This window comes from Maylandia zebra, linkage group LG19 (assembly GCF_041146795.1).
Source record: "Maylandia zebra isolate NMK-2024a linkage group LG19, Mzebra_GT3a, whole genome shotgun sequence".
Classification (NCBI taxonomy): domain Eukaryota; kingdom Metazoa; phylum Chordata; class Actinopteri; order Cichliformes; family Cichlidae; genus Maylandia; species Maylandia zebra.
Genome location: NC_135185.1, coordinates 22,756,276 through 22,771,409, shown reverse-complemented (window position 1 = coordinate 22,771,409; position 15,134 = coordinate 22,756,276). Strand labels below are relative to the sequence as shown.

General features: G+C 40.2%; 1 protein-coding gene across 1 annotated transcript; it reads right to left on the bottom strand.

The window, feature by feature from the left end:
- Nucleotides 1-359: 359 nt before the first annotated feature.
- LOC101466481 (RNA polymerase II elongation factor ELL) lies at nucleotides 360-10,192 on the bottom strand. Its single transcript, XM_004540298.3, has 12 exons — nucleotides 9,897-10,192; nucleotides 7,530-7,574; nucleotides 7,292-7,413; nucleotides 6,659-6,819; nucleotides 5,529-5,821; nucleotides 5,163-5,287; nucleotides 3,334-3,808; nucleotides 3,159-3,246; nucleotides 3,005-3,071; nucleotides 2,717-2,888; nucleotides 1,538-1,582; nucleotides 360-1,456 (listed from the first exon to the last, which is right to left on the bottom strand). Exons 1-12 carry the CDS (start codon nucleotides 10,029-10,031, stop codon nucleotides 1,328-1,330), a joined length of 1,857 nt encoding a protein of 618 aa, XP_004540355.1. The 5' UTR covers nucleotides 10,032-10,192; the 3' UTR covers nucleotides 360-1,327.
- Between the last annotated feature and the right edge of the window lie 4,942 nt (nucleotides 10,193-15,134).

Here is a 15,134-nt window from a genome sequence, read left to right as displayed (position 1 = left end):
GACCTTTTTCATTTGATTAATTTAGAACAGGACCAAATTAATATACTTGTGAATCTAAAACTAATCTATAAAACTCTGGAGCATAACCCCCCCCCCCCCCCCCCAAAAAAAAAAAACCCCCATACAACTCAAGGGATGAACCACACATCTTTGTTGCAAGCTTATGGCAAAAGCACATTTGTTTCCCCCCTTTTTAGTTGATCTGAAAAGATGTCAAAGACAACATTTTACAGGCATAAAGTAGTATTTCTGCATCAAAACGATGATTACAGTGTCCTTTTCATCTTACATCATTCATTACTCTTTTATTTGGTATTTAGAGTAAAATTACAGTAAATAAGGAGAAGTATCACACAAAATGAGTATAAACAGATTTATTTGAATCTCAGACAAAATCTTGAGTAATGCATCATGCATTCTGTAAAGTACACAGCATGCAACTACGTCTTTTCATATTTCGATTCCTTCCCAGAAACAGTATAATAACGTCCTTCCAGACAATTAAAACCTATTTTAAATTTACACTTTTACTGAAGCTCGTGCGGAACACACATTCCCTGATTACAACTTAAAGTTCACATGACATTCAACATAACAGTCTTCAGTGATCCAGGAAAATCACCTGAAGCACAGTACCAGTGGAATACTAGGAATCGAGTCCAGTTGGAGCACAAGGCAAAACTCGGCAGTCACAGCCAACTGGCAAGACTTGTAATCTCACCAAACCCGAAGAACAGGACGGATTCTTCTCAGGACACATCTGCGTCCCAGCTGCCATCAGACATTAACCTTCACCTGCCATTTGTATGAGCTGTCTGGGTGGGTACAGCGTGTAGTTTATTATTTTTTCATGTTTATAGTTTAAACCTCAACACTGATGCGTTTGACAGAACATGTTAGTAAATACTCAAATTGATTAAATTCACACAAAAAACCCAAATCAACGACTAAAAGGTGTAATAGGGATGAGAATCTCCAAATGTTTTTAAGGCTTTTCACCTCATTTCCTCATGTGTTTGCATTTTGAGGAGTAAGACCCTAGCTCTAGGTTTTAGAGCAAAACTAATGTTACTCCCGTGTTGCTGCAGTAGCATCACTTTGACCACTTTCAAAGAAAATCCCTCATCTTGCCGTCCGATCACTCCAGCTCCTCACAAAACTTAGACTTAACCTCGCCAACAATCGCAGTAGATCTAATGATACTATATTTAGCCATTAAGACCACAGACCTAAGCATGATGGCACTGAGCTCAGCAGCATGAATCCCCTTTGGCTGGGGATCTTTGTCGTACTCGTGAAGTTCACTCGTCATCCCGAGTTAAGCTCTTCAGTTCAGAGCGGCATGCTCCACACGGAGCTGCTGCTGGTCGTACTCTGATATGAGCTTCTTGATGTGTGCCAGTTTGTTGTGCAAGTATTCACAGCGAGCCTTGTCTTGATTGTAGTTTGGGTTGGACTGTAGTGAGGAAAGGAAAACTTGATTATTTAAAAGCGGTGGTTTTTTAAAAAAAGTGGGGAGTTTTAAGAAAGTCATTACCTTTTTAATTTTTCGATACTCTTGAAGAATTTGATTTCTAACTGTCTGCCAGGGATAAATACAGAAATGAAGATTAATTTAAATCAAGTCTGTGAAAAGTTGCAAAATAATCCTTATGTGACTATAAGATCACAGAAAAACTATAATACATCACTGTTTGTCTTCATGGTTTTGTTTATTAGGCTTCAGGAACCATGACCTAACAATTTCACCCCCCCAAATGCTGGTACAGGGGCCCCATTGTGTGTGAACGTTTGATATAGGAAAAATATGACTGAATTTGCCACATATACACGTCACTGCTCACTTTAATAAGTACACTTGTTCATCTGCTCAGTCTAATAAGCCAAAAATAAATCCTTCACCCATAGTGGCAATTCTGTAGGTGAAAATGTCTTACTGATGTTAGAGGTTGCTACTTTGGGGATTCCCAAAGCAATGACTTTACAGGCCCAACTGCTTCGGGCCAACAAGTATAAAGAAGAGCATTGCTGAATGCACTTGCAGCCTTGAGGCACATGGATTATAGAAGCAGAAGACCTAACTTGTTGCCACTACAGGAAACTGAGGCCACAATTTGCGTAAGTTTAACAAATTTAGGCGACAGGTCATATTATGGTGTGGGGGATATTTTCTTGATACATTTTGGACATCCTAGGAACAACTGAGCATCATTTAAATAATACAGCCTATTTGAGTATTGTTACTAACCATGTCCCTCCCTTTATGACCACAGTGTACCATCTTCTGATGGCTGCTTTCTGGAGAATAACACACTGTCACAGAGCTCAAACATTATCAAACTGGTTTCAGTTGTCACTGCACTTAATTCTGCTTCCGGTCACCAGATTTCAATCCAATGAAGCACCTTTGGGATATGGTGGAACAGCAGATTGACATCATGGATGTGCAACCGATAAATCTGCAGTAACCGTGTGATGCAATCCAACACGGACCAAAATCTCTGAAGAATGAAACTATGCCATGAAGAACCAAGGCTGTTCTTAAGACCAAAGGGGGTCCAACCTAGTACAAGTAAGGTGTACCTAATAAAGTGGACGGTATGTGTCTAATGACTAACTACAAACAGCAAAGAAAGATGAGGGGATGTTTATGCAAACTTCCTCCATTTAAAAAAAAAAAAAAGAAAAGAAAAATAAAGACTTTCTGTACATCTACCTTATATTTATGTGATTCATGGTGGAGTTGCTTGAGTTGTGTGTCCAAATCCATGAACTGCTGCGTCACGCTGTCAATGCGAGCGTGTAAATCTCGATACTCATTGTACTCCTTGTTAAAGTCCTGTTTGTAACTTTGTCTCTGCTCGTGGCTACAAATCACTGTGTACTTCCTGTGAAGAGGGCGGGAAAAAAGAAGAAAAGGAAATTATTGAATAAAAGTGCATTAAGACAAGTAAACAACCCCTTTTGACCATTGCAAATACTTGTTCAAATGAATGATGCTTACAATAAATAGTCTGGTGTGTCACTGTCCACTCGAAGTGCATTAGAGTCAAAAAAAATGTCAGCCGGCTCTGAAAGAAAAACAGAAACATGTCAGCTAAGTGAAAAACTAAACAAGCAGCACACGTGCTGATGAGTCAGCAGCCATTAGGCCTCACCTGTGCAGTCCAGAGAGGCTTTGCTGTTTGGATGCTCTGAGCTGGGTCTTTTTCTTTTCTCCATCCTGTCTCTCTTCTTATCCTTCTCCTTGACAAATGAATACAAATCCAAATTAGCAATGTGTCACATCAAATGGAATAACTATTAAAAGACAAATAAGGAGCAGTTTCTCACATGGTCTCTGTGTTTGTGTTTGCGCTTCTTCTTTTTTATTGTATGTTTGGTAAGATCTGGCACCGTTAGAAGGGACGGGGGGCGATCTGAGTTATCCTGAGGGTGATCTTGTGGAATTTCGGGTTCTTTCGGGGGAGCGTGAGGTGGTTCTAACCTTTTAGCCACCTTTTCTTCCTGCTGACAGACTGCTGACAAGGAGTCAATAAGTCTCTGAGGATCAAGCGATACTCTTTGCTTGTCATCTGCTGTGATGTCCTCGTGAGCTTGTTTAGAAGGCCTCGTTTTTGACTTGTCACTGGCTGCTTTGCTGGAAAAATGGGAAATCCTGGGCTTCTTGGAGGCCAAAGGGTCAGTGTATTCCTCTGGCAGGGAATGCTTTGGACGGTGTGCTGGCGAAGAGTTGGGCGTGTCTCGCAGTGGGCTGACCTGGGCCTCAGGGACAGCGAGGAGGTTCTGTTGCGGTTGAAACAGTCGCCTGCACAGAAAACACAGGGCATCAGCTTTAATTAGCATTTCCCTGGAATCCATTCTTCTTTCTTGCATGTGCTGTACAGTGCAATGCAACAGCAGAGCCCTCCAGATAAACACATAATAATATGGTAAAAAAAATAAATGATGCAAGTGTTAAATGTTTAAAAAGTCTAAATCAAAAGCACCACAATGCTATGCTTTTAGAAGCTGCCTTTATTTCACTCTGTGATCAAACATATCCCATAATTCCCCTGACTCTCCTTCTTGGTTAAATAGGCTTTACAGAGCCTGGAGGTGTCCAGTGGCTCATTGTCCTGTTATTTAAATAAATAAATGTCCCACTAAACAAACCAGATGGGATGACGTGTTGCTGCCAAATATGTTGTTTAAATTTTGCACTGAATCCTGAATAAGTCGCCAACACCATCACACCTCCTCCTCCATGCTACGTAGTGGGACCCACATATGCAAATACCATCCGTTCACCTTCTGCTTCAACCATACAGGCCTAATTCATGCAGTCTCCTCCGAACGGCTGACGGTGACACAGATCAGATAATTAAACTCTAAGATGTGGCCTCTTGCTAACTGAATTTATCCGCAGCACCAGAGCACTCGCTGTGAGAATAAGTTTCATCAGAGCCTTCGATCGCTGTGCAACTGCATTTGAAGAGAATTTCAAACTAAGACTGGTTTATGCAACCTGAGTGCTTCCTTCTGTATTATGAGTAACTACAACAGTTGAATAGGGATGTTTGCTGAATACGAACACCATCTCGGCACAATTCAACCAAGATGATATGAAGCTGGCATCAAGGATGATCATGAATGGCTTGGCACAAAAAAAGGGAACTGATTAATTTTTTTAAATGTCGATCGTTATCATCAGCCAAACTGTTACGGTAAACTTTCATTTTGGTTCAGAATTTCACAATCGCTGCATCTTCTGTCCAAATATGTCATTTCATACTCTCGAATTATCACAGCAGCTTAAAAAAAAAAAGAAAAAAAAAAACCTACATATGCAGGTCTGAACTGTTGCTGCCAGTGTAACGGTTGCTTTACATAAACATGCAAAAAGATTTTTTTGAAACTGACTATTTACAGAAACACAAATTTGAGAAATTACATCACTGCAGAAAAGCAACCTGTAACCCTCAAAAACACTTAGACATAATCACTGAACTCTGAAAATTTTGCCACTTTAGTGATTTACAAAGTGATGAAAATGAACTAAAATGCCAGTTATTTCCATTCCTTAAGCTTAACAAATTATAATGAAGAAACGTAGGGCCTGAGAGCTCTGCAGTAGTCATAAAGTATGAAAACAGCAGCAGGCACATCCTTATCTAAGTTACCTGACAAGGATGCGCTTGAGGAGCTGCTGGTCTCCAGAGGTGTAGCCGGGCCAGTCCTTCTGCAGCTCCTTATACAGACTGTCCTTCAGAACATATGTGCTGTCTCTACTATTAAGCTGAGCGACCTGAACACAAGCATGCACAAAAACAGGGGAGAAAAGACTTAAGACAATTGTTTTTGAGGCGTTGACTTAAGAGTTTGATTCCCAAACTGATCCATGTGTGTTCATATTCTTTACAGATTTGTCAAAGGTTGCAAAAACATAATCTTGATATTAAGGAAACCAAGAGTCACGTGCATAAAGGCAGTTTTAACACAGTCTAATGCTTGCATGTTATGTTTGTATAAAACTGGAACAGAAATACCTCCATTAGTACAGAGTCCAGCATGTTTTTGTCTCCTGCTGTCAGCCCGTCTTTCTGCAGCCTCAGGATCAACTCGGGCCTCCTGTATGGCCTTAGAGCCAGCAGGTGCATTACTCTCTCCCTGAGGGGCTTCTCTTGCAAATCACAACTGCTTCTCCTGTTTGATGCACAGGCATCTTTCTTCGGCTTGGACGCACCGACTCCCTTCTTAATGTTGCTGAGAAGAGACGAGTGTTTTGGCTTGGTGAGTCTGGCCAGAGCAGGGGCTGGGGCTCGCACTGTTACCTTCTTGCCTTCAAAGAAACAGGACATTTTTTTACATCAATGACATCAGGGGAGCACTTCCTGAGATTTCAATCATCAAAAATAACCTTGTGCTTCATTTCCTAACATGTATTGCTATTTCCAGACAGAGAAGCAAAATCAGATACTGAGGGGGAAAAGGACTTTCTTCCTGAACTTTCTCCAAAAGCAGAGATGTGGATAAACACAAAGACAAGACCTCATTTCACCTTTCAGAAACCCACATTTAGGTTACGAAGCTGCATGCACACGCATCTCAGCGAGCAAAGCCTGCTGTCTAATTTAAGAAGTAACCACATGGTTGCACAAGCCTGTTGTAAGGAAGTTTTTTTCTCTTTTTAAGGCTTCCTCTGAAATGACAGAATCAACAAAACCCATCTACATATATACGCGTATATTTATGTGCCCTTTCGGTGAAAGCAGTTGAGACTCAGGCTATAATATATCAGTTCATACGGAAATGGTTTGGTGGTTTGTTAAAAAAATCATTGGTTTCATCATGCACATTCATGTTTGAGGAACATGTGCAGAACGCAGTTTCTGTATGTGCATAGAGACCATGTATTCTTTAAAACCACTGTATCACATATAGAAAGTTTACAGATAGCTACACAAAAGGACAAAACATGCAGGAGAAAACAAGACAGGCCGTTACTATGTCACTGGTTACTACACATGTTGCCAAGGCAACCAATGCAATATGGCTGTCTGTGCTTATAAGCACAGAACAAATTTTTCTTCAGGCCAATCTTCTCGCTTAGCTGGAGTTATCTGTTGTATAACAGAGTACGCTCTGTGGACGTGCAAGTGTTTTCTATACTTCATACCCTGGTAGCGGCTTCCGTGTTTGATGACAATGGCCCCTCGGCTGCGCGTCTCCTCCTCGGCTTGGGCCATGCTCTGACGAGCTTTATCGTACGACTCATCTGTGGCTTTGACTGTCATCTTCTTCTGAATCACCCCGAGACATGACAGCTCCTCGGCGGCACTGAGAGGAGGAGAGAAGACAGCGTGTACAGACAGCGACCTGACAGTGCTTTAACGACTCCTTGCAAAGGTTATCCGTGTCAAATAAAAGATTGTTTCTCAGGACGCAGTTGCTTTAGGTAGTGTTCAGTTAGATGCATGCTGGACTACTTGTCTGCCTCGCCAATACATGACATTTAAATCCACTTCAGTGCATTTCTATGCTTATGCAGTCAGGAACCCTGAGTTTTCTCTGGCATTTAAAGGCAGAGAAACGTTAGCAGCAGGGTAACTTTCACACAGCAGCAGGGGGCAGAGACATTTGAAAAGATTAATACTCATTGAGGCAGTCAGTTATTTCTACATCTATAATACTAAGTAAACATATAATCATTTAACCACCTCAGACAAAACAATACAGTTAAAGCCTTACAACTCTATTTTAATCTGAAAACCCTTCCTATATCGAAACTGATGCTTTTTGCTGCCTTTACCTGGTGCTGAGCTGTTTGATGCAGTCAAAGCTTCCGTGGGGATTATCACGGGCAACATTAGTTACACCAAAGGTGAAATTCCTGACTTCATCTCTATTTTCCGAACAAGGGATGGTGATTCTCTGTAATATGAATAGGGAAAGAAGAAAAAGAGCAGATTGAGATTGAAAGATTGAGATTTATCAGCTTTAAAATGTGTTAGGATCGCTTTGTGTCAGCAGTAAGACGTCCTTCTTACCCCTTCATTTCCACTAAAACAGATGGTGGGTTGGGCCGACCAGCCCTGTGGTGGGGGGGGGAAAAAAAGAAAGAAAGAGAGAAAACATTAGATGTGTGCATCTTTAAAACCCCACAAGCATTAACATACTGACTCGTTTTCTCACAACCCTCTTTGTATGAGTGCTTTATTTGCTAACGTTGACAACGTCAAACAAATGCTTAACCTTAAACTTGTGGAGTCCAGTTATAATAGTTTCCACAAGGTTAGCAGATGCCACAAGTATAGTAAAACAAGCCCACACATATACATATAGAGCAGGGCAGTAGAGGATGTTTTGTGGTCTGCACTATTCATCTGAATGCTTCTGGTGGTTTTCTGGCTGCTAGTAGCCCATTTTCATTTTGTTTTGTGTACTGTTATTCTTCGTAATTGTGAACAGCATTTCAGAGAATTTTCCAACATCTTTTTTTCTCACAACCCCACACCAGCTTGCAAGTGAAGGTAGTATCCCTTCTTTTGCAGCGGCCCAGTAAGGGTCTGATTACAGGTCTCAAGTGCTACAGTTGGAAGATTATTTATGTATTCATTTATTTATTTATTTTTGAACAGGGTTATCGATTTAGAAAGATGTGAGCTTTCCTAATTAGCTCTTAACCTGCATAGTGCACACCAACTGTATATAAGATATAAGACAATGCTGTTGTGACATCATCCATTGGTTAGTGAGGCCCATCCCTCTCTTGCTGTCTATAAACAGCGAGGGATATGATGGAAAAACAAGGGAGATATGCCACTTTACTGTCCCTCTGGACACTTATTGAATCGTGCTGTATTGAATAAGCTGTGAAACTAGTAATTGAAACCATAAAGTTATCAGACAACCATATAATAAGGGTACAGATCAAGTGAGCAGCAGGGTCATTTTCCAATAGACTTCTAGAACTGGACTTCTTCCTGAAACTAGAAAAGTCACCTCCTGCTGGCCATTAAAATGAATGCATGTTAAGTCACTGTTAAGCTCTGTACTTGCTTCACTTTCACCACCCAGAAGCTACTTCCCCCTCCTACTTAGGAATCCGAAAGAGAAAAAGAAACCCTACACCCATTGCGTTCATATCAAGAACAAACCCAGTCCTATTAATAAACTCAGGATATTAAACAAGCATGTCAGGTATTATTTGAGTGCTCAGTTCCCATTTAAACAGATGGGTACATGCACCATTGTCTGCTCCAGGTCCTGCTGCTCCTCCATCCCCTTGCACTGGCTAAGGTCAATAAGCAGCTCCACAGATAAAAATATGATGAAACACAGTATCATCTCTCACAGGGAGCGAACTAGCCAAAGTGACACGTTTGCAGCAGGGATGGAAAGTATGTGATGACTCGATTCTGACCTTTGCATAAGTCCACCTGTTGATGAGTGCAGAGAAAGTGAGGTGGCTGCTAGTACAGAGTAAGGTGTGGAGGTGTTTTTTGGGTTTTTCTTTTTTGGTATCTGTGATCCAGCCAAGTAGGATTTGAATAGACATGCTTAAAGCTAAATAAAGAACCTAAATGCATGCTCAGAAACACTGATATATGCATATTACAGCCTGCTCCTCATCAGGTGCTTTCCCCCCTCGATCTCATCACAGCTGTATTACGCTGAAAGCGAGGACATGACATGAGCAGCGTGGTTTCCACCTTTCATCAGAAAAGCTTGTAGCTGTCATTTCTTCACTGAGGAGTTTCCTATCTGTATTAGGAGGAATTAGTGCATTGAGGAAGTGTACATGACTGTTCTCTGCTTTACACTTCCTGCAGCGTCTGATTCATTTATGATTAACTGGGTCAAATGTTTGCCTGAGTTCGTCCATCTGTCTTCTGATCTTTATGATATTCAGCAAATTAAAAAAAGAAAAATAAATCACACAAGTACTCCATGTCTTTAAATCCAATTCAGAATATCCTCCCACAACTAACCTCCCTTCCTCCCCCCTACACACACAGCCTGTCCTCCTTTTTCCTTTCTCCTCTCCTCGACCCCGGCACTGATTAGCATTCCTAGTACTTTGCCAGCAGCTTGTGAGCAGTGGGCCAGCAGCTCGTTACAAACATCAGCACACAGGGAAACGCTTCTGCGTTGTATTATGCAACATGTATTTCCATTTCATAGCTTGAAAAGGGGGGAGCTTGTAGGAGTCAACAACCGGGGAAGGTAGTGGTGAACTTCGGCCGAAATTTAAAGCACACACAAAAAACAAACCCGCGTTTAGTATCACTTCGTCTTTTCCTTTGTTAAAAAACCCAAAAATTGTTCCTTTGACAAAGTGGTACGTTAAATTTAAATGTCAGTGTACTTAACTGTAATTATTTGAAGAGAAAATACTTTAGAAAATGACCCACCTTGCCGTTTTGGAAGGTATTAATGGCTGTTGCCGCGCTGTCAGTGAGTTTTACGTGAAAAACGGAGATGTTACCGCCGCGGCTCAGTTTGCCGCTGGACAGCCCGTAACACTGGTTCTCCTTTAACGCCGACATGCCGCCGCAAATCCCGCCCTGCCAGCCTTATTCCGGACCGCACGAATCCGACATAAATAAACAAACATTGGCCAGACGGTCCGGAGAGAGAAAGAGCTGAACTGCACCGTGTGGCTGCTCCTCCGCCGCGCGCTATTCTGGAGTAGATCGCATTACGTCATGACGGCTGAAGTCAGAGCACATTTCATTGGCCCACCGACATAAATAAACCATTACGTAGGGCTTTACGTAACCACCTCTACTGTTTTTTTCTACTTCCCCTCTCACTATGCTAATTCTCTTTCTTTGGCATGATGAGGGTACTTTGCACAGTGAGTGCGAGGACACAGGTGATTTTGTTTCAGCGATTTATAAACGGCTGGATGGAGATTTATCTGAGCGAAATACTGATACAAGTATTATTAATTTACGCTGATTTTTTGGGTACTTTTTTACATGTCAAGAATAAAAGGGTGTGAGCAAGACAAACCTAATATTTTAAGCAATGATTGCTATCCATATAGAATAAACAATGTGTTTAGAAATGAGGAAGTTAGGATGTCTGGTTAGCACGTTTGTGCACAGCTATAGAGAGGAAGTAGGTTTTCTCTAACCACCTTTTCTTTTAAACTACATTACAATTTGAGTACAATTTGACTAACTGACAACTACTCTGTTGTAAAAGCGGACTACACATTAAAGTTCCAGTATATTAAAACAAATCTAACCACAACTCTCAGCTTAGATTAAACAAAAATGGGATGCAAAATGGTCACAAGCCATTACATGATATTCCTAATATATGACAACATTAAAAATATCATGTGTTTATGGCGACCATTAACAAAACGTGTGCTTTGCCTGTGTTGTGCATGTAAAAGTTAATCTTAAATCTACATCCACCTGTGGAATCAGACAGACTAAGAGATCTGTGATGTATACTCAGGTTAGTGGCGACAGCAGTACAAGTGTTGAGACATCTCTCATTTCTTAATAGTCTGCGTCCAAGGAGCCAGACTTTCTTGTAATTTAAAAAAAAAAATTGGCTTGAGCAATATTTCATCAGGCTCTCTGTAGGTCTTTTAAATGTTTTCATCAGACATTGGCTGCTTTTTCACTGATTTTCAGTCCATTCCTTGCACCTGATCATTTTCTGATGAATGTTTATGTTTGTTCTTGTTTGTTAAGCTGCTTAACACTGACCTTCGAATCATTCAAGTATAAAAAAAGGCACCTAACTCAAGGGACGGACTGCTGTTGTGACGACACGTAACAGACATCTTAGCAAAGAACCAATTTTACATTATATCTTTAGACACTTGTCTCTAGCCGCCTGTTGCAAAACAGAATTTGTGCAATTTTTTTGGGCTGAATCACCGCTACAATGCTCACAATTACAACTCTAAGTGATGCATTTAAATTTTTTGACTAGTAACATCAAGATATAAATGTGGCACCATGTGACAGTTCAACACGTGCTGAAATATAATGCAGAGTGGCTCTGAGGGAATCTACATTCTCAGCTTTTCTTGGTGGATTTTGTCGCTGCTGAGTCACACATATAGAGATAATTTAGTCTTCTGTGTTTGTCTTTTTCCAGCTGTGAGAGACCCAGTGAAACAATTCCAGAAACCAAATGCTTCCCAGCAAATTTTAACAAGATAATGTTGTATTTTTAGGTGTTAATAATTACAATCTTAATGATTTAATTTTGCCTATTTTAGTTAGATGTGGTGGACATGTATCACTGGAATTTCCCTTGAAGGGCTTATTTAGGAGGTGGTTGTCATTTCACATTGGTGTAACCATGACAAAATGATGTTACTAGGTACTCATTCAAAATGTGCCTCTTCAGAATGCTGCAGCATGAGTGAGTGTTGAAGTCATTCCCAGCAGGAGGAATGGGGTGTGTCAGGCGATGCAATGACTCAATAACACTGCATTTTGGACTGCAATCCATATATATGTATCTAAATGGATATTAAATGCTCAAGCTGATATTTCACATTGTTTTGCACACAGCTTGTCACACACACAGATGAAGTTTTCATTTAACATATGCACCTTTGGGAAAGTGAGCCAGCTGACATTTACTATAGATAGCACCCCAAAAAACTTTGACAGATAATACGTTTGCATACAGTTCAAAACCAGCCTGTTGCTCTATTACATCTCTGTAGATAGAAGACAAGATCTTTAAGGATTTTGCATGCTGAGATAACCTTTTCAAAAAGGGAGATGATTGCTGCTTTTTGAGGCTCTACTGTGTAGTAAAGCTTTTAGCCCTCAATACTAAAAATAATGTAAATACCATAAGACACAGTGCTGCTTGTTTCACACTGCCTTATAAACATGTTATACATGCTGCTTTTGCTCCGGGCTAAATCTGTTTGCTTGACCTAATTGTGGTTTGGCCCAAGTACACAACCGGTGTGCAATTTTCTGAAATGTTTATCTACTGTCTCTTCCTCCTTCTTTCTCTCATTCAAATCAAAAGTATGTACACAAAAATGAAAGTACACACACTTTCATTCATAACATTTTATGTGTCGGGACATAAAAATACAATTTTACCTTCGGCAGGTCGGATCAACTACATAACACAACAAGTAATTATATATTTAACAAAAATTCAGCCACTTTGCAGGAGCAGTATACAAAAACTAAATGTAAACACCAGCCAGGTGCTGCTAATCAAATGCACTCGATTATCCAATCATCAGTAAGTGTGAGCACCTCTATTATATCCAGATTCTTTCTGATTTATAGTCTTAGCTCTCACCAGTTTTATTTGACACAGTTTGATTAACTGAATTCATTTGTATTTCAATCAAAAGTTCAGTATTGGAAGCAGTACTACACTCATCTGCATTTTCATACACTCTCCTTCATATTTGAGGTTTTATATATCAACATATCTTAAAATTAGCTAAATACAATCTCGTATGAACAACAAATTACATTTTATTTTACATGTAAAATATAAAAATATAGTACAACTTTACTGCTTCTACAGGAATTAAGAGGGTAGGTTGTGAGCGTCTCTATAAAAAAAAGCAGAAGTCATTGCTTTGAAGAAGCAGTTGTTGCTGCCTGTCAGTCTGGGAAAGGTTACAAAGTTTTCAATTTGAAAGATTATTCACAAAATATTCAAGATAACTGTATCACCCTGAGAGGGAATGTCCCGACCTGACCGAATTGACCTTGAGGACAGATTGTGTAATACTCAAAGAAACTGCAAAAATACAAAGAACTACATCTCAGACTCTACAGGCCTCAGTTAGCATCTTAAATATTGAAGTTCACGACAGCACAGTTAGAAAAAAGACTGAAAAGGTATGATTTGTTTAGAAGAAGCGAAAGCCTCTTTTCTGTAAAAAAGAACATGGCAGCACGGCTTAGGTTTGAAAAACGGTCCTCCACCAGGATGATTCACTTAATTGTTCAAGTAGGTCAATGACCTACTTAATGGTCATTGTAGTAGGTCTGAATAATGTCACATTATATTCTAATGTGTTGTTCTTTTGAGGTCATATTTACCCAATTTATCCTGATAAGAACTGTATAGGTGTACTTCTTTTTACCATAACTGTATATTAACAGCCGCTTAGTGCTCTGAAAGAACAAAAGATTAAAATACAAACAACAGAAGTGCGTCAAAAATGTTCAGATACAAATGAGCTGCCATGAGTTTAATGTGTGAGCCTGCTTAGCCTTAGTTCGGTTTCTCATCTATGTCTCCCTGCCAGTGTTTGAACACAGATGGTCTCAAAGCAGATGAGAACTGTTCAAAGCTGACTCATATCAAAGGCCCTCTGGCTCTTTTGAAGTGTAGTGTTTGCAACAGGTGACATTTTGGGCTTAAAACCATTTATGACTTTGAACAGTAGCCGTGGGCTGAACCTCCCTTTGACCCAGAAGGTAAGGAGAGGACAGATCAGGACGGAGGGAGACAGAGACCGAGGGAGTACATGAAAGTTAGTATCCTATCACTTCATGTTCGGCTGATTGCTGCAGGCCAGCGACACGAGGACGCTTCATGCAGAAAACCAAGCTAGTAAAGAATCAGGATAAAATTCGGAGCAGGGTAGTAGGGTTTTTTTTTTGCATCGTATCTAGATAACTTGAAGATGACTGCTGTCTTTGTGTTTTGTTGAAGAAGACAGACTGAACAGAAAAATTAAGGTAAGAATGATGTTGAATGTAGGTACTTTGTAGATACTCTGCTCATCCATTAAAAATTTCACTGATATTAGAAGAAAATTTTAAAATGACATAAGGAAGAAAATCGAAAATCTTTCCCCAGTCTTCTTTAAATTTACTTTTTATAAGTATCTCTGTTGCTTGCACACCTCTGATGTAGAATTTCTGCACATCTGAATGAGCGACAGGTGCATGAGAGGACGACTGCTGACACAGACACTAAATAGCCAAAAGCATTCACTCATCTGCCTTCATGCACATATGACAGCCCATCCTTATCCAAGGATTTAATATGATGTCGGCCCACTTTGTAGCTAAAGTAGCTTCAACTCTTCTGGGTAGGCTTTCCACAAGGTTTAGGAGTGTTTATGGGAATTTGTGATAATTCTTGCAGAAGCATATTTGTGAGGTCAGACACTGATGTTGGATGAGAAGGCCTGGCTCGCAGTCTCTGCTCTAATTTATCTCAAATGTGTTCTGTCTGGTTGAAGTCAGGACTCTGTGCAGGCCAGTCTAGTTCTTCCACACCAAACTCGCTCATCCGTGTCTTTATGTTACCTGGTTAGTGCACTGGTGCACAGACATGTGGGAACAGGAAGGGGTCATCACTAGAAAAACATTCTCTATGCATGCTTCTTGAACTAATCAGGTGAACATATGAAGTTTGCAGGTCTGTAGAGATTGACTCTGCAGAAAGTTGAGGACTTAATTTTAAACACCTGTGGCCATGGAAGTTATTGGAACACCTGAATTCAATTATTTGGATGTATGAGTGAATACTTTTGGCAATATAGTGCATGTGCATGTCATAGTAATCCAATTAGTGCTCTGATTACAGGATTGAGGCATTTCTGCATCTATATATATGATATGATATTATTAGTATCAGAATGATAAATGACTGAATGCCCTACAGCGGCG